The 20,358-nt window shown below is 45.2% G+C and overlaps 1 protein-coding gene across 1 annotated transcript; it reads right to left on the bottom strand.

The window, feature by feature from the left end:
* Nucleotides 1–10,686: 10,686 nt before the first annotated feature.
* On the bottom strand, nt 10,687–18,751 carry LOC148215294 (vomeronasal type-2 receptor 26-like). Its single transcript, XM_088144042.1, has 3 exons — nt 18,611–18,751; nt 11,680–11,806; nt 10,687–11,588 (listed from the first exon to the last, which is right to left on the bottom strand). Exons 1-3 carry the CDS (start codon nt 18,749–18,751, stop codon nt 10,687–10,689), a joined length of 1,170 nt encoding a protein of 389 aa, XP_088000168.1.
* Between the last annotated feature and the right edge of the window lie 1,607 nt (nt 18,752–20,358).

The raw sequence follows: 20,358 nt of genomic DNA, 5'->3' as shown, positions 1-20,358 counted from the left end.
GCATGGGTTGCTAGACCTGGTGTTCCAATTAGGGATATAGCAAGTCCATAAACATCTTTGGTATTTAACAGCCCTATGTGGTCCTTGCAGGTACTGTCAAGTGGGGGGCCCTCTATACGATATATGTGCACTGGCCTGGGCTTGTGATGAGTGTAATTTTGAACAAATGGTACTGCATGAAATGAAGTTAAATGCCCAACTGTGCAGGGGGCTCCTGAGGAATGTGCTGGGAAGTATGAAAAGGCATAGTTTCCACTCAATAGATACCAGCCCTTTGGTAAATAGTGGGGAACTTTTATAAAGTTAAGTTGCATTACCTCCGAGTATTTTTCAAGAGCTGGTAGGGAAAGGCATGTCTTTCTGTCTTCACAGCCAACTACTTGCACACAGTTGGTCCCTGGCAAATTGCCTTTGGTTTTTACCCTGTATAATGCTTGATTGGTCCACTGGTGTTTGGTGGGTGTGGATGAGATCTAAAATAGCACAAATTAACAGGCCACGTTTAATCTGTTCCACTGCTTGTCAGGAATCCCCTGTTCTTCCACAGTTGACCATAATCTTGAACTGTTCCTCAGGCATGTCTTGAATCAGTATAGATGTTAGCTGATTGTGTCCCTAGATAAGACAGGACTTGATGTACGGCTACTAGTTCTGCTACTTAGGCTGAAATGGGGGGCAGGGGTGTGAATGCTGTCAGCTTCTATAACAATGTTCTGAGGTGACTGCGTAGCCTGCCTTGCACTCTCCCCCCTCTGTGATGAAACTAGTACCATCACAGTAAATGTCTGTGTCTACATTAAGAGTGGGTTCATCTCTTAGATCTTCCCTTGGCTTTGTTGCTGCTATTGTGAAAGATAGACAGTCTTTGTGCTCCTATGTGGGAGGTAGGAAAATTCAGCTGGATTCATAAGAGGAGCTTTAGAAAATGTCACACTTGGATTCTGCAACAGTTGCATGTCATATCATGTGAGGTGGGATGCTGAAATAGGTAGCAGATGCCTGTGATTTAAAAGGGCCTGAACCTCGTGAGGCACATGCACAGTTATATTGTGTTGAATCAAAATGTCCTTTGCAAAGGTCAATAAATAACTTGTTGCTGAGACTGCCCATAGATGAGGTGGGTAAGCTTGGGCATCTGGATCCAACTTGTAAGACAAATAAGCTACTGGTCTTTTTGAGTCCCCACGTTGCTGAGTTAAAACACCATGAGAACTTTCTCAGCAACAAATATATGAAAGTCTTTAGTGTGGTCAGGGAGTCCCAGAGCTGGGGACTGTACAAGGTCTGCTTTTAATTGTTCAAATGCCTGTTGTTGGGCAGGACCCAAAGTAAAGGAGTCAGTGGTGGTGGCTTCATAAAGTGGTTGTAGCTTTGCAGCCACTTGTGGAATCCACTGCCTGCAGCAGCCCATGTTTCCAGAGAAAGTCCTCAGCTGTCTGACTGAGCTGGGGCGTGTCATTGTTCAGATGGCTTGAATCCATTCTGGATCAATAGCTTTCTGACCATGTGATATTATATGGCCTATGAATTTAACTTGAGTGTGAGCAAACTGTAATTTGTTATGATTTACTCTGTAGCCTTCTTCATAAAGGAAGCATAATAAGGCTAAAGTGACTTCTTTGCATGCATCTTCCTCTGCAGCTGCAATTAGCACATCATCAGCATATTGTAAAATTGTGATCTGCTCTGGCAAGGGGTTTGAAAAAGCTGGCAGACTTTTTGTAAGAGTCATTGAGAACCAAGTTGGGCTTAAAGCCAAGCCTTGAGCAGCATGCAAATAGGTATATTGAAGGCCCCAAAACGTGAAACTTAATAGGTACTGAGAAACTTCATGCAGTGGAAGTGAGAAAAAAGCATTTGCTAAATCCAACAATGTGAAGAATTTTGTTGTCCCCGGGAGGGCTGACAGAATGGTGTAAGGATTGGCTACCACTGGTGTTATTAACTGGTTAACCAGTTAACCAGATCATGCACCAAATGATACTTGTGGGGATCACTTCCTGGTTTCTTTACAGTAAATATTGGTGTATTACATGACCTGGAGGTCTCTTTAAATGCCTGTTGCCTGAGCAACAAATCAATCACAGGCGCAATGACCTGCTCTGCTTCTGGCTTTAGTGGATACTGTGGCAGGCATGGCCCAGATTTCCCTGGAAGGAGCTCCAATTTAAATGGATTATCCCTTTTTATGAAACCACAATTCCCTTCTTCAGTTGCCCACACCCTGCTTGGCACTTCTTGCTTCTTTCACCCAAGGAATGAGGTATATTTTCCTCATAACAAGAATAAGCACTAAGCACCAGATCCATAGAAGCAGGGTTTACCATACTAGATAGGACCCAAGGTGCAAATTGTGCAGAATGGCCTCAGAGACAGTCCAACACATAGTGGCAGGGTGCAAGATGCAGGCAGGAACAGCTTACACTGAATGGCAAAACCAAGTGGCTGGCATTGTGTACAGGAACTGCTGCACAGTGTATGGGCTAGACCCTCCCAGATGGGAGATTCCACAGAAGGTCATGGAGAATAATAGGGCTAAGATCCTGTGGTACTTCCAGATCCAGAAGGACAGGCAGATACTGGCCAATGAACCAGACATTGTGGTAGTAGACAAGGACCAGAAGACAGTGGTGGTGATAGATGTATTAGTGTCAAGTGACAACAACATCAGGAAGAAGCAGTATGAGAAGCTGGAGAAGTACCAGGGCCTGAAGGAGGAACTAAAGAGGATGTGGAAAGTAAAGGCCAATGTCATCCCAGTAGTATTAGGAGCACTTGAGGCTGTGATTCCTAAGCTGGGAGAATGGCTCCAATTGATCTCAGGAATAACATCAGAGCTCTCTGTCTGGAAGAGTGCAGTGCTTAGAACAGCTAACATACTTGCAGAACCCTCAAACTCCCAGGCCTCTGGTAGAGAACCTGAGATTGAGGAAGACACATACCACCCATAGGGCTGAGAAGGGGGGGGGGGAGAGAGAGAGAGAGAGGGAGAGACAGAGATATTTTAATTACAGTAATAAAAACTAATACAAACTAAACTCAGAGAAAGAAAGGAAAATAAAACGGGAATAAAAAGTGCAAAGAAGGAAAAAGGTAAAAAGAAAAGACAAACAAGAAAAAGGAAAGAGGGATAAAAATAAAGTCTATCTATCTATCATCTATCTATCTATCTATCTATCTATCTATCTATCTATCTATCTATCTATCTATCTATCTATCCATCCATCCATCCATCCATCCATCCATCCATCCATCCATCCATCTTGTAATCTTCATCACAAGAAGTATAAACAAGTTTGGTAGCTTTTCAACCCTGTAAGGTTACAAACAGATATCTCTTCTTCCCATAACCCATTCCTTATTCATCAGGAAATCCATAACACATCAATTTTTCAATCCTGGTGTCAGCAAAAAGTCTGTAAAGTATTGCCAGAACTTCATAAAAACATGTTTTATTTTCACTTTGATCAAATAAACCAAGTTTATATTCCTTTCTTTTAATTCTGAAAATCTTAATCTTTAATTCATTCAAATATAGTTGGAGGATTTGATCACTCTTCAATTTTTCTTTGTCCCATCACAAAGCCTTCTTTGAGGCTTTAACAAGCCTCTTTTGTAAATCCAGTAAAAAAAGACCTTACCCTGGTCATTCTCTTTCTTTATCATTTGCATTTTCCCTTTAATTTTTAAAACTTCAGCCAGCTACTTTTGTATATCCAGTAGAGTCCTTATCTAGGACATTCTTTTGGCCTCTCACTTGTATTTCCACTTTAAATGACTTTTCTGTTTTATAATCCATACTTTTTATAAAACCAATAGTTCTGATTCTACTATTTCTGCATCAAGCATGATTTCTTTCAGATTTATGATTCCTTCATTAATACCTTTTAAACATTGTCTATCCATAAAAGCAGACATTGTTACTGATATTATTAATATTGTGGCTACTAATTTCTGGCCTGATTCTTTGACTGTCAGGTTCGGTCAGCACGAGGTTTCAGGGAAGCACGGGGCTGCAGGGAAGCTCGCAACCAGACCACGCGGAATCCACCGGCGGTAGCTAGCGGGGAAAAGAGGAACCGAAAGCGCCGCTAATTAACGAGCCACCTGCGGCCAGCTAAACAGGAAAACCGCAGCGGAAGCTTTTAATTACGAACTGATAACGGCGCGAGCAAGCAAGGAACGGGGCCGCAGGGCAGCGAAACAAGATCGCAACGCAGCACAGAACCCGCGGTCTGCACGTAGCAGGGAGGGGCCAACCCAGCCGGAGGGGGACTGGCAATCAAGGACAATGGACTCTGACCGACCCTGCCATCATGAACGATCAGGGGGACATAGGGGGGCCTAATAGCCCACAGCCGCAACGCGATCACGAGGCGGGAAAAAGCGCGGGAAGGGGGGCATATAACAAGTGATGCAATTGTACCAAGCCAGTCCTGGCTTTGCTTGTGACTACTACGTTACGCATGAGTAAACCTTCTTTGTGAACCACACGTGTCACGAGAGTTTCTCTGTCGAACGGGGCAAATCTCACATAAAGCCAGGACTCACCGTCAGCGCTACCCGGTACCACCGAGGAGCGTTTTCTTTCTCAATACAGGCATGACCAGCGACGAGGAATCCGTGGGTCAGCTGGAGCGCGAGGGATCCAGGCTCGCGGAAGGGCGGTCGGAGCCGCCCGGGAGCGACGGGGCAGCGGCCAGGGCCGGGCGCACTCCATCCGAGCGGTGGTCGATGGGCGTGAATCAAGGACCAGACGATTCGGGCGTTACGATGACCCGGGGTTCGGGGTTCCGGGACCGTGAGTGGAGCGAGAAATTCGCCCGACTAGAGGAGAGAGTCGAGCGACGCCTAGACGCCGTGGAGGCGATGCTCCAGACCCTACTACAGAGAGTGGGGCCACCGGCGGTGAACGAGGAGGCGAGCGACAGGGGGGGCGGTCCGACACACCCGCCGGCACCACCCACGGCGCCCCGGTCGGAGGACCAACGGGCGGCAGACGCCCTGAGACTTCGAGGTATCACTGGGAAGTTCTCAGGGGACCCCGAACAGCTGCCGCACTTTCTGACGCACGTCAGGGGGTTCATGCAGAGGGGTGGTCACCTATTCGCTAGAGACGAGGACAGGGTATCCTACGTGGCCGAGCTGCTAGATGGCCAAGCCGCCAGCTGGGTGATCGGGCTGTACGATGCCAACGCGGCGGAACTACGGAGTTTCCCGGACTTCATGCAGGCGCTCCGGGACAGATTCGAGGACACATTGAGCGCCAAGCGGGCGGAGGACGACATCCTACAATTCAGGCAGCGGGGCAAATCGGTATCGGAATATGCCCTGGAGTTCCGGAGGTTGGCCGAGAAGCTCGCGGACTGGCCGGAGTCCCTGAAGGTGAAGTATTTTAAGAGGGGACTCAACCCAGAGATCCTGGAACGGGCACTGGGGCGGGACGACCCGGCCACAGTGAAGGATTGGATCTGGCTGGCCGGAACGGCGGAATCGGCGTGGCGGCAGATCCAACAGAGCACAAGACGACGGGACCAGACGAGGGACCGGCCGAGGGAGAGGACCCACGAGGAGAGACGGAGCGGTCGACGGCAGTCCACCGGGAGGCGAGAGGCGACCAGAGCCCCGAATCTGTGTTTCCGATGCGGAGGCAGAGGCCACCGAGCGGCGCAGTGCCCGACGGAGTGGGAAGGCGCCCCACCACGGCCCGAAGTCAAAACCCCGCGTGCGAACGGGAAAAGGACCGGTGACCGACCGCGGAAGGGGGCAGTGGCGGCGGTGACCGAGAAAGGACGCGGGGGTGGTCGACCCCGGAGACAGCATCCTCCGGAGAGGACTCGGAGCCGGCGGGAAACGAGGCGCGCTCGCACTGAACGGCGTCCCAGTGCGAGCATGGGAGTCGAGGCGCGCGGACCCAATAGGAGACGAGGACTGCCCACCGTTCCGGGTGAGGATACACGTCCGGGGGTGTGATTCGGATGGGAGGCGCAGCTACGGGCGCTACTGGACTCGGGCTGCACCCACTGCTTGATGCACCCAGCGGTGGTCTCGGGGCTCGGGCTACAGCTGAGGCGCCTCCGGGAGCCCATTTCATTCAGCCAGTTAGATGGCACGCTGGCAGGGGGGGGGCCAGCTCAGTATTACACCGAGCCGGTCCAGATGACGATCGGGAGTCACCGGGAAGAACTGAGGTTTGTGGTGGTCCCGGTGGCCGACTACGCGGTGGTACTCGGCTTGGCGTGGCTGCGGCGGCGGAACCCACGAGTCGACTGGACGGCGGAGGCAGTGCGGTTCGGGGTCGACAGACCGGCGAGGGGCGAGAGCAGAGGGGACCGAGCCGTGAAGACGGAGGCAGCCGCAACCACCGGCGGACAAGCGGAGGGTCCGGGACACCGGGAGACGGGGCGAGAGCAGATGGGGCCCGAGACCCGGGCGGCAACAGCAACAGCAGCAGCAGCAGCGCCGGGACCCCGGAGACCCGCCACGATCCCGAGGCGAGGGGAGGCAGCGGCGACTGGCGAGGCAACCGCAAAGCGAGGGGCCGAACCCGGGGAACCCCCGACGGGCGGCGGAATCCCGAGGCAGTATCGAGACCTGGCGGCAGCGTTCGGGGAGAAGGAGTCTGACCAGCTCCCACCACACCGGCCCAGTGATTGCGCCATCGAGCTAGAGCCAGGAGCGACCCTGCCTAAGCCAAAAATGTACTCCCTGTCGAGGAGGGAGATGGGAGCCCTGCGCGAGTTCATAGACAAGAACCTAGCACGGGGATTCATCCAACCCGCGAAGTCACCATTAGCGGCCCCGGTGTTATTCCGGGAGAAGAAGGACGGCTCGCTCCGTATGTGCGTAGACTACCGGGGGCTGAACGCAATCAGCACGGAGTACAAATACCCCCTCCCCCTGATGAAGGACTTGATGTCGCATCTGTCGAAGGGGAGGGTGTTCACAAAACTGGACTTGCGCGAAGCCTACTTCAGAGTTAGGATCCGCGCAAAAGATGAGTGGAAGACGGCGTTCAACACCCCGCTCGGAAGCTACCAGTTTTCCGTGATGCCGTTCGGATTAAAAGGGGCCCCGGGGGTATTTATGCAGCTAATTAATGAGGTGCTGCACGACCTACTCTACCGGGGCGTCCTGGTCTACCTGGACGACATCCTCATCTACACCGAGACCCTGGCGGAGCACGTGAGCCTGGTGCGCACGGTGCTCCAGAGACTGCTGAAGGCACAGCTGTACGCAAAGCTCTCGAAATGCGAGTTCCATCGGGAGCAACTAGACTACCTCGGCTACCGAATATCCAGCCGGGGAATTGAGATGGACCCGGCGAAAGTAAGGGATGTCCTGGGCTGGGAAGCGCCGCGAACCCGGAGGCAACTCCAAAGCTTCCTAGGGTTTGCGAACTTCTATCGTCAGTTCATCCCGAACTTCGCCCAAATCGCCCTTCCCCTAACCGACCTGCTAAAAACCAAGGGCACTGGGAAACCCCCAAGCCCAGCATGGCACTCGCGTGGACTGCAGAATGCCAGGGGGCGTTTGAGGAACTAAAACAGCGGTTCACCGCGGAGCCGATCCTGCGCCATCCCGACCCAGACCGGCGGTTTATAATCCAAGTGGATGCATCAGACGTGGCAACGGGAGCAGTCCTGCTCCAACCCAGCCCGGAGGGGCCATCCACCCGTGCGCCTACGCCTCCCGCAAATTCACCGAGACGGAGAGGAGGTGGATGGTGTGGGAGAAAGAGGCGTACGCGGTCAAGTGGGCGCTGGCCACGTGGAGGCATCTACTGGAGGGGGCAACTGAACCGTTCGAGGTGTGGACGGACCATAAGAACCTCGAGGCCCTGAAGACCCCGCGTAAGCTATCCCCCAAACAGGCACGGTGGTCCCAATACTTCGGGAGGTTCAGGTTCACACTGAAACACATCCCCGGGAAGCGCAACTTCTTAGCGGATGGACTGTCTCGCATGCCCCAACACGCCAGCCTACGGGAGGAGATCGTGGACTCCGTCATCCCCGCCAGCAGGCTGGCTGCAAAGGCGGTGACCCGAAGCCAGACCAAGGGGGAGCGACGGGACGCGGCGTCTGAAGTAAGGCAAGGGTTCGCGGAGGCAGCGGAGCGGGACGGTTGGCTCAAGCAGAACCGAGAGGCGCTAACCGGCCAAGAGGGGTTGTGGTGGCACGAAGGAAAGCTGTACGTGCCCGAGGGTTGCCGACGGGAGGTCATGGAGAGAGCCCACGACAGCCGGAGCGCGGGGCATTACGGCTTCGTAAAGACACTCCACTTAATCCGGCGGCAGTTTTGGTGGCCCACGCTCCGGAAGGACGTGGAGGCGTACTCGGGGGTTGCCCGGTGTGCGCAACGGCGAAAGGAGCCAAAGGCAAACCTAGAGGCCTACTCCAGCCGGTAGCGGAACCCGACGGCCCTTGGCAAGAGGTCGCCATGGACTTCATAGTGGAGCTCCCGGAGAGTAAGGGGAAGACCGCCATTTGGGTGGTCACGGACTTATTCTCCAAACAAGCGCACTTTGTAGCGTGCCGGCGAGTCCCCACGGCCGTGGGGCTGGCGAAACTGTTCGTGCAACATGTCTACCGACTCCACGGCGCACCTCGACGTATCGTCAGCGATCGGGGCGGCAACTTCATCGCGCGGTTCTGGCGGGAGTTCCTGAAGCGGGTGGGGACGAAACAAGCCCTATCCTCCGCGGCGCACCCGCAGACGGACGGAGCCACGGAACGCCTGAACGGGGGGCTCGAACAGTACCTGCGCTGCTACGTGGGGCACCAACAGGACGATTGGGCGGAGCTACTACCATTCGCGGAGGTGGCATACAACAACGCCGTCCACAAGAGCACCGGGTTCTCTCCGTTCAAAGTAGCCACCGGGAGAGAATTCGTCCCCATGCCGGAGCTGCCTCAGCCGGAATCCCAGATCAACTCCCTGGACGCCTGGTTCGCCCAAATCGACGAGACCCGGCGAGCGGCGCACGCGGCATTGCAAAGAGCCAAAGCCGACTACAAGAAGCACGCGGACCGCAAGAGGCTCCCCGAGGAAAAGTGGAAAGTGGGGGACCAGGTGTACCTGTCAACCAAAAACCTAAAGACGCACCAGGCATCGAAAAAACTCAGCCCGAGGTTTGTGGGGCCGTTCCCCATTTCGGAGATCATCAATCCGGTGACCGTCAGGCTGACGCTCCCGAAAAGCCTCGGGAAGATCCACCCGGTGTTCCATTGCAGCCTGCTAAAGTTGCACCAGCCGGGGAACGCCTGGCACAAGGCGGAGGGAGTACCACCACCCATCATGGTCGGGGGGGAGCAGCATTTCGAAATCAACCGGATACTGGACGCCCGGAGGCACAAGGGGCAGACCCAGCTCCTAGTGCAATGGAAACATTTCCCCAAGTCCCACAGCGAATGGGTGAGTAAAACCCACATAAGGGCGCCGGACCTAGTGCGGGACTTTTACAGTAAATACCCCGGGAAGCCGAAATAGGACCGAGGGGGAGTTGTCGTCAGGGGGGCGGCATGTCAGGTTCGGTCAGCACGAGGTTTCAGGGAAGCACGGGGCTGCAGGGAAGCTCGCAACCAGACCACGCGGAATCCACCGGCGGTAGCTAGCGGGGAAAAGAGGAACCGAAAGCGCCGCTAATTAACGAGCCACCTGCGGCCAGCTAAACAGGAAAACCGCAGCGGAAGCTTTTAATTACGAACTGATAACGGCGCGAGCAAGCAAGGAACGGGGCCGCAGGGCAGCGAAACAAGATCGCAACGCAGCACAGAACCCGCGGTCTGCACGTAGCAGGGAGGGGCCAACCCAGCCGGAGGGGGACTGGCAATCAAGGACAATGGACTCTGACCGACCCTGCCATCATGAACGATCAGGGGGGACATTGGGGGGCCTAATAGCCCACAGCCGCAACGCGATCACGAGGCGGGAAAAAGCGCGGGAAGGGGGGAATATAACAAGTGATGCAATTGTACCAAGCCAGTCCTGGCTTTGCTTGTGACTACTACGTTACGCATGAGTAAACCTTCTTTGTGAACCACACGTGTCACGAGAGTTTCTCTGTCGAACGGGGCAAATCTCACATTGACAATCTCCCTTAATGTTTCAAATGTTACAATGTTTTGAATTATTTTGTATATCCCAATACAGATCAAAATCAAAAGCGGTTGACACTGTTCCCCCCCCCCCTTTCTTTTTGCCTGGAATCTTTAGTCCCCTCTAGTGTCCAATTTAAATAATAAAGTCTCTAACCTCTGTTATGACTTACAGTAGACAAAATAACTTTAGTTCTCATGAAAAGCTGTTTATTTTATATAGTTACTTCCAAAATCTTATAGTAAAAGTTCCAATGTTCCAAACTTGTCTGGACCCTTAATCTGTTTATAACTTTCTTAGTTCAAAATCTTATTTAGCTTTATGGCATTTATTTCAATTCTTTAAGTTCTTAAACTTATAGGTAATTTTTCTTTTGTTCAGAAATGAAGACAAACTCAGTAGGTGGCTTTTCAAACTTCTTGTTCTGAAGATCTCTAAAAGATTTAAGATGGTTATATAAGCAATTTCTGAAAGTGATTAGAACGTGAGCTTAGCATACTTAGTGTCCTTTAAAAGGTTCTACCACAGTTGTGAGCTTGATGACTGATCACTTTGTCTCCTGGTGCTCTAACTTAAATAGACAGATTTTTAAAGCTTTCTTTTCATTAGCTGATGCTTATTGTTCAGTTCAGGTCTTACCACAATGATAAAACACTTGGGGGAAAAAATACACACCAATAAGCCAGCGCTGGAGGAGATCATGGAGAAGATCTCCACAGCCAGCATATATTTTCCTCTGGTGCTTAGATAGGTTGGAACAAAGCACAACCAAACACTGCAGAAGACCAACATGCTGAAGGTGATGAATTTGGCTTCATTGAAACTGTCAGGTAACTTCCTAGCTAGAAAGGCAGCAGAGAAGCTGACCACAGCCAGGAAGCCCATAAAGCCCAAAACACAGTAGAACATGGTGACTGAGCCCTCACTGCACTCCATGATGACTTCTTCAGACATTGAGTGCACATCAAAATCTGGGTATGGTGGGGACATTATCAGCCATGCAGCACAAAAACTAGCTTGAACAATGGAGCAGGAAAGAAGAATGAAACCGACCATTCTTCCACCCACCCATTTCCTCAATCTGGAACCAGGTTTGGTGGCCATGAATGCTAGAACCACAACAAAGGTTTTGGCCAACACACAAGAAACTGCCACAGAGAAGATGATTCCAAAAGCTGGTTGTTGAAGGAGACACACAATTTTATTGGGTCTCCCGATAAATAGAAACACACAAAGGAAAGAGAGGAGGAGGGAAACAAGGAGAGTGTAGGTGAGATTCCGGTTGTTGGCTTTGACGATGGGAGTCTCTTTGTATTTAACAAAGATTGTGAGCACCAGAGTTGTCACTGAAGAAAAACAAAGAGAAAGAACTGTCAGACCTATTCCCATGGGTTCTTCATAGGACAAAAAGGTGATCTGCTTTGGAATGCATATATCTCTGTTGGGGTTTGGATAATGATCTTCTGGACACAGAGAGCAGTCATCCATGTCTGAAAAAGAACACAACAAAGGTGGGTATAGTGGATTATACACAGTGTTATATGAAATGGGTTAGTCACGTTAAATTTGGGATCTTCCTACCCTTCTCCTTTGATATTTTCCCCTCTGGACACAGGAGACAATCATAGCAGCAAAATGGCTCCCCTTCTTTCTTGGCCTTCCTATATCCTGTCTCACAAGGATCATTACACAAAGAGAAAGGTGGTGCCTATTGAGAAATAAAAAGGAACATTTTAAGATATGGGGAAAAAAGTAAGTGCTTGGAGAAATACTGTTGCTTTTTTAAAGAATATTTTTATTAGAGTTTTACATAGTTAAAAGCTAATACAGAGTTAGAAAGGATATATAAACAAAGAAGAAGAAAGAAAACAAGAGAAAGAAGAAGAAGACATATAAAAAGTGAGTCCCCCTCCCTCCAAAGAAGTATAAGCATGTACAGTTACTTAACACCTCCTTTAATATTACAGAAAAACAAAACTCTTCTTCCCATTTCTCATCACTAAACAATAACCAAATTCTCGAAAGATTCCTTGATCAGTCTTACTCAGCAAAAGCATTAAGAGTACTAGTAATAATAACAAATATTTTTTAAGCTTAGACAAATAGATCTATTTTGCATTTTGATTTATAACTTTTTTTTAATAAATAAGACATAGAAGATTTATCCCCATAAGTATAAAGAATATTAATAATGGTAACATATACTGTATAGTTTATACTAGATCCAATAGGTCCTTTTACATTCTAACCCATAACTTTCTCTGACAAGTAGGAGGTAGAAGACATATCCCCATATGAAGAAAATCTTTACATCGCCTTTCAATCCTTGCTTAAAAAAAAAAATCCAATAATAACAACCCAAAATCATAATTTATACAATTTAACCCTAATCAAATAAGTCCAGTTTGAACTCATTTTTCTTCTGTTTAAGAGGCTTAATCTTCAGTAGCATCTTCAAATAAAGTCCCACATAGTGATTTTTTATGATGTTTTCTATCTCTTTTCAGTAGTAACTTCAGAAATTTAGTGCTTCCCTTCTGTGGATCCAAAATAAAATAACTCTTCAAGTCACTCTTCTGATTTATAATCAGGATATCCACTTTAATTGTTAAAACATCAGCCAGCATAGTTTTTATATCCATTACAACTTCTTTCTCCATGTCAGTCTTGTAGTCAAATATTTTTAAGTCCATTTCCAAATCCACAACATATTTTTTCATATCTTCCATATCTCTTTTATAGTCTGGAAATTCTTTACAGTCCATTTTAAAATCCCTATTCAAATCATCCTCAGCTTCTTTTTTATCCAGTACAATCTTCATCTATAGCCTCTGTTAGATCCAATTTTAAACATAAGTCCTGAACACATTGTTCCCAAACAGATTTAAATTCTTCTATAGTAAAACAATGTTCCTCCATTATGTTAGGAAGTATCTTTTCCTTTAATTGCTCTCTGGTTCCCTCTAGTTAACCTCCAAAGCCAAGTCTTATATTTTGTTTATTTTCAGAGCCAAAACTTTCCCACAATAAATTTTCTTATAGTTAATTCCAAAATAATCTGCTGTATTTTTATTAAATTTAAAACAGTCCATAAAAATACCGTTCTTTCAAATCCATCTGGGCCCTTAACTGTCCACAGCCAACCTTCCTAACGCTCTTTCGCTGTTTTCCAAAAGTTAAAAATTTTCTTTTTAATCTTTAAAATTACTTAAATCTTCTTTCTCCCAGGATAGAAGAAAATTCTCCTAGTGTACAGCAACTTGCTTTTTAGAAGATGTTTAATTTCTAAGTTAATTGCTAAAAAGTAATTTCTGATGTTAATTAAAAGAGGACATGAAAGCAAATTTAGTGTCTCTTTAGAACTCTGAACCTCAGCTTGGGCTTGTTGTTTCCCAAGACTCCCAGAGCTCTCAACCTGCTGGAGATTGCTAAATTGGAATATCTTCACAGGGAGCTTCTGTAAGGAGTACTAGTGGGTGATCCAGTCATCTCCTTTGTACAGAGGTGGTTCCAAAGAGCCAGATTTTCACTGGCTTCTCTTAACTGCAATGCTCATTGGCTCCACAAAAATGGACCCATCTTCAATCCACCATTACTCTCCCAGAAGTCCAAGAAATACAGTTACTGAGGAATCAACAGATTAAGAAGTGATTGATGAGCAAGGGTGAAGTAATATGAACACATCAGTTTGAGTTGTAATTGGTTTGCAAGAGACTCATTAAATATCTACCATTATTAGAATTGATGACCTTCTATAACCATCATCGCCACTCTCAAAAGATAATCTCGATGCTGGATAGGAAATGATGGAGTTCTAATATCCTTAATTTAGAAGTCACAAGATTGATGAAATCCAGTACACTATAGCTTTTATATCAAAACCATGGTTTTCATTCTTCATACCTAATATAGAGCACATAGTAGACCAAAATAAAGGATACAATAATTTATTTATTTATTTATTCAATTTATATGTCTGCCCATCTCAACAATTGACTCTAGGCAGCAAACAGAATTAAAATAAAATAAATTCAAGCATTATAAAAATTAAAATAGAAAGCAGCCGAGAAGCATCAAACCCAAATCACTAATACAAGCAAGAGGTGAGTCCCTGCACACAGTCATCACCCTAGGCCTGGGCACAGAACCAGGTTTTTAGTGCCTTACAAAAGGCCAGTACAATCAGGGCCATCCTAATCTCTGGAGGGAGAATATTCCATAAAGTGGGCACTACAGCAGAAAAGGGACATCTTCTAGGGCCTGCCAAGAAGCATTCTTTGGCTGACAGAATTTGAAGCATGCCCATCAAGCCTGACTGGATTAGATGGGTAGAAACAACTGGGGAGAGACAGTCCCTCAAGTAACCTGGTCTTAAGCCATGAAAGGCTTTAAAGGTGACAACCAGAACACTGAATTGCACCCAGCAGCAAACTGGCAACCGATGAAGCTCACAGAGTAATGGTGTTACATATGCTGAATAACCGGCACCATTTACTACCTATGCTGCCACATTCTGCACCAGTTGAAGCTTCTGAATTCTCTTCAAGGGCAGCTCCATGTAGGACACATTGGAATAATCCAGATGAGAGGTCACAAGGGAATGAATAACAGTGACAAAAATTTATATACCAAATATTTGGTATATTTCTATACCAAATATTTGAAAGATAAACCATTCATACAGATTTTTTTCCCCCTTTCCCAGGGGATTTGTACATAGCTCAGAGATAATTCTATGAAACTTCCATCAACAGAGATTGCTTTAAGCTACATAAATGAAGGCAGACCAATCTAGATTCATACATCTAACCTGATCAAATCCTACTGGCCATGTGATGGAATCCACAGAGATATTAAAGAACTTGTCTGGCAGAGCTGTGGGATCTATCGCTCCAACTTTGACTCGAAGAAAGGAGTGGTTTGGGAATGTCATCCAGTTGATAATATCAAATCCACCAATGAATTGTCCATTTTTATCAAAGGAGATCATTTCACCAACAGTGTTGTTGAATGAGACACTTCTCAGAAAGGAATGAAGCTAAATATGGAGGCAGAGAGAGAGAAGGGAGGGGGGGAGGGAAAAATTCATACTGGATATCCCTTTGTTTGTTTGTTTGTTTTTGGTTGCAGACTAGCACCAAACAAAGAATATAACAATCATTTGAAAACATAGGTAGAACTAAAATATCATTCATAAAATAAAAGTAAAATGTATAAACATAGATTTACAAAATAAAAAATAAAACCAGCGAAAAATGTATATAATAACAATTTATAGTCCAAATACTATAAATATTTAAGCTAAATGACCCAAGATAAACACATAAGAAATACTAGGATGTATAAGGCTATAAGAGTTTAACATTATCCTAACTTGTAATGAGCCTTATACTTGCTGTAACCCTATTAGGGTTTGATTAGAATTATTGCAATTATAATCCAACAAACGAGAAGCAAGATAATATCAAGATAAAACATATGGTAACTGAAATTATATGTGTATACTTTAAAAACAGAGGGAGAAGTGATTATGAGTTATAATGAGTTACAGTAACCTAGATGGGTGCTCACAATCACCTGACTTGGAGGAATCATTTGCATTCAATCATAACCTGGGTACACAACTGTGTTACAAGGTCTGAAATGGTTGCCTTCTAGCCACCTAGCAAAAGACTACGGTAATCCGCCTCTCTTGCCTGGCTATTGTGTTTTGAATGGGGAATATATGTATCTTGGAAGTCTGTCAAATACGCAGCTAAGCAACAAATGACCCAAAATTTCAATCTCCCACTCACCACAAGGGCAGAATTGCTGCTCTTTCAATATGCTGCAAATATTCCCTACAAAAGGGCAGAAAGGAGGACTTTATGGTAGACAAGTGTGAAAAGCTCCTGTAGGGCTTTTAGGGGCAATATTGTATAGGTAATGTGGATAACGTGTGGATGGTTCCATTCTCTTAACAATGACAATAATTGTCCATCTCAATCTTCATAAATCTGACAATTTCACCAGGGCCTTTTGGGGTGGCAACTGGGGCAACTCAATAAGGTATGATTTATTATTTGAAATGATCAGGTGAATTAACACTTTCCATGAATTCCCTAAACCATATCCATAAATTATAATCTCAGAATGTGTTTTTCTCCAACATATTGCACTTCCTCCTTCACTCCCCTTTACTGGGACATTAACCAATGGAAAGGGAAAGTAGCAGATAGTCAAATATATTATAATAATGACAGCAGAGAATGTAAAAGGAGCACATCCAGTATATTTTCTGTTTCATTCTAGAGTAAACAACATAGCATAATGGATTTTAGTTACATGAAAAGAGAGTCTGATTTTATTTTCATAAATAACTTTCCAAGTGTAGAATACGTCCAGCAGTGAGCAGAATGGAAATGCAGGTGAGCCTTAATAGAAGGTCCATGAAGAGGTCCATGAAGAACATCCTTATCAGGAAATGCCTTGAAAAGTTGGCATGATGGTACTTTGAACAATCAAAGAAAAAAAGGTTGCCAAGCCTCTGCTTCAGCACATAGTGGGGATGGAGTGGACCACCCCCTTCCATTTACTTATAAAGTAGATAAAAATCTACTCATTACGGCAGTTAATTTGATGGATTGAAGCATATTCTAAAGGATATGGCTATAATTTTGTAGAATGCCTATTGTAATTTTAATATGAGCATATAAATATTTCAGTTGGGCAAGTCATTAGTACATTCGACTTTTAGACATTCTGCCAATGTCCTTAAAATATTGTTTATTAAAGTTTATAGACAGATGTTGCAAATGCAGTTATGGTGAAGGTTTCTCCATTTCTCTGCTTAAATTCTTACCTCCCACAACACTTGATTATGAAACTCTTGCCTTCCTTTTTTCACTATTGTTCTTTGCCTGGACTTAGATAAATACAGAGATTGCAAAGCATGTGCCACAGCATAGACTGCATTGTAAATATTGTAGCTCTGGCCACTCATGTGTGTTTCAAACACAAATGTAGGAAGGGTCTCAAGCCTTTCCTGTCCAGTACATTTTCTCTCAGACTTCTCCGTTTCAGAGTTGGGAAAGAAACAGTTGAACGCCTGTTCCCAAAAATCTTTCCTAAAATGATCATTCTGATTGCTGGTTGGATTTAGGTTTTCAAGAAATTCCTGGAAGTCTTGGACCTCCTTTGTGTGAACTGCAAAGGATAAAGAACCTTGCAGGAAATGGGTATCCCAAGATTTATGAAAGGAAATTGAAGTGTAATCTGTCTGAGCTGCTATAACCCAGATTTTTGTCTTCTTTGGTATATCCTCCACTTCTGAAAATTGGAGGTACATTCTCAGAAAAGTTATGGACCTAGTTTCACCATATAAGATTATGACACTGGCTGTGCTGTTCATGAGAACTTGGTATATTTTGACTCCATCCATGTAATCAATGTAAAAAGCTATATTAGGGAACTCTTCTATGAAATCAAAGCAGATGCTATGCTTGGAAAACATGGGGAGCACAACCTCTACAAATTTCTCTCCTTTATCATCATTCACAGCCAGAACACCAATCCATGTCCACCTAAAATACAGCAATAGCTGGAGGAGGCCCTTATGTTGGTGGGATTCATCTGGAAACATTTGTTGGAAGAAAACAGTTTGAGTCTCTTTATCCATGACTGGAGCAGAGCCATATGTCAACTAAAGGAAGCAAAAAGATATGCCTTAGAGAAGATTCATGTGAACCTCTGCAAATGTGTAGAAGCAATTGAATCTTTGGGTGTCCTTGAGCTTATATACTAAAACATTTTCCACACATTTGCATTTATTTTCAAATGTCTATCCAGGTTCCAGAAGTGAAAATAAATTTTTTGTGGAAGAACTCTCATTGTCTTGGCTTTTTAAAGAAATATAAAAGGGACAGTTCTAGAAAAGGAAAAATTAAGGTTGAATCTTATTTCACTGTCTGGAATTGGAGAATATTCAGACGTGCCAAACATACCCACAGTCTGGCCAGAGAAATCATTAGTCATGGTCCTGTGCTAATCCAATCAAGCAGAAATGAATGTCTAAGAATCCCAAAGCTCTTTTCTCTCTAGCCCCTCCAATCTTTCAAATGGATTCTGGAGACCCTGTTGGCCTATGGAAGGAAACATCCATAGAAGCCTAAGACACATAACACACCCTAGCTATTTTCTTCTCCAAAAAGCCAAAATTCTCTTCTTTTCTACTGGAGAAGTATACAGACTTGCTGGATTAGAAGTGAAGGGAAGTTTCCCAAGGGTTAGAGCACAAAGGAACCTTCTAGCAGGAGGAGAAAGATCCCTAACTACTGGATTCATCCAGGTTGATTTTTTTCTATTATTTTGAAATATACATCCAGTCCAATTCTTCTCTCTATCTACTATCTAGATAAATCTTTAAAGCTTCCTTAATGAGTATCTTTCAAAAGGTTGTATAGCATCTGAACCATGCTCTTTATCATAAAAGTTAACATTCTAGGCTTGTTCATAAATCTTCATCACACCTTACCTGAGGAACTTTGTAGATGCATAGAACAGTTGCCACATGGAGACAGATGTCAGGTCCTCCAATGACAGCAGCCAGGTTTTTGCAGACCCCACACTTATAACTATAAGGGATTAATCTGCCCTGGGTGAAGGGAAGCCCCATGGAAGCAAGGTAAGTCCAACTTGGACTGAAATTGCTATTATAAATGTGGAAGCCCAGTGTGACATTTGACAGGATCTGGGGATTTTCATTGATCTCCTTGAGAGCAAACACTAAAGCCAGGATGTGCTGGTAATTCTGAAAAAATATTCTGTAACAAAAGGTACATAACTGACTGCTTCAGAAAATGGCATCTTCAATCTTTCAGGCTTATATCCAGAAGAAAGTAGCTGAATTTTGCTACCAGTAATATCAACTAAAAATGTTAATCATAGGTAACATAGGTCCCTCAGATTTTAGTGGTATGTACATCTTCTGAACTTACCCATACTTACATTCTATATCTAGAATGAATTGGATATGATTTGTTATAATGGACTTTCGGCTTTTTTCCCACTTCATGTGGCAACTAAAATGTACATTGAAAATAGCTCATGGTATCTTATGTTTGAGAAGGGTGTTTCTTGAGATTTTGTTATGAGCTTTTGTTATTATAGCTTACAGGAAAACCTTTTGAACATCATGTGATTGAACAGCAGGGTTCAGAGCCTGAAAATAAATCAATGATTAACTTACATAAGTCCATCTTGCAGTTCCTCAGAAGGATGTCGATTGAAATCAGTGGGATCAGAAAATGGCAAGAACACAGAAATGATGCTAGCAATGTTAACTTCTCCAAGTTGATGATATCTGTGATGAATAGGAACAGGCTCATCAAGGTCACATTGAACAGTAGAATCCTGGCATGCCACTTGAGGCATTACTATCAACAATGACACCATGAACGCTACCATCTTCCATAAAAGTCTTCTTTCTATACACAAATGCCCCTGTCTGCAACATGATCCTTGAATGTGCCCAAGTACAATAGTCTGACATGACTTCATCAGCTATTTTTCAGGTAGAAATACAGTAAGACATACCACTGATTATATTCAAAGAGCTCTGCGGGCTTCCAAGTTTGAATGTTATAGTAACATTAATAGCACCCTTCAGGGTCAGGTCATCCTTTTGCCTAGGAGTCCCATAGGATTTGGAAGAGGCAAACTGGCTAATTTCATAATGATAGAAAAACAAGCATTTATCTAGAGATTTTCAACATTCACAACTCAAAAAAAAAAAAATTAAAAAAAATGTGTGGGCCATCTGAGCTAGGAAGAGAAGAATGAAATTACTACATCTCTATAGCAATATAGAGCTATGGAAATTAAAATAGATACAGATAGATAAAGTTAACATAGCTTTAAGGTTAGAATGAGGAATTACAGGCAGGATCTGGATTGCTATTTTTAATTACTGACTAAAAATATTCTTTAACCCAATAGGCCTGACATCCCTCATTAACAGAAATAACTTCCAATTTACCCGGAAGATATCCATTACAGAAAAACAGGAAGCTATGGTTTTAAAAATCTGCCTGTTTGCCTGATATCCTTTATATGTTCATGTTGGAGAACTTCCCCCATTGCACATTTAAGCTAGAGAGCAAAGTGCAATTAGATTGGCTTCCAAAGCTGCAGTGCCTGCCTTATAAAAGAATGTGTCTCCTGAGATTCAGATGTCTCTGATCGTTTTTGCTTCTGGTAGGCAAATATAAATGAGGGCCATAC

This window comes from Python bivittatus, unplaced genomic scaffold (assembly GCF_059951505.1).
Source record: "Python bivittatus isolate LINGU-HERP-01145 unplaced genomic scaffold, Pbiv_v1 ctg000430_np1212, whole genome shotgun sequence".
NCBI lineage: Eukaryota > Metazoa > Chordata > Lepidosauria > Squamata > Pythonidae > Python > Python bivittatus.
This window is presented reverse-complemented; position numbering and strand designations above follow the sequence as displayed.

What these genes read in the sequence shown, in the direction of transcription:
- LOC148215294 (XM_088144042.1), bottom strand. Translation starts at nt 18,751, where the DNA reads ATGGGGCTTCCCTTCACCCAGGGCAGATTAATCCCTTATAGTTATAAG. An exon ending in GCATCTACAAAGTTCCTCAG is followed by an intron (nt 11,807 to 18,610) that starts GTAAGGTGTGAT and finishes ATTTCTCAATAG; the next exon opens with GCACCACCTTTCTCTTTGTG. An exon ending in GAAAATATCAAAGGAGAAGG is followed by an intron (nt 11,589 to 11,679) that starts GTAGGAAGATCC and finishes GTTCTTTTTCAG; the next exon opens with ACATGGATGACTGCTCTCTG.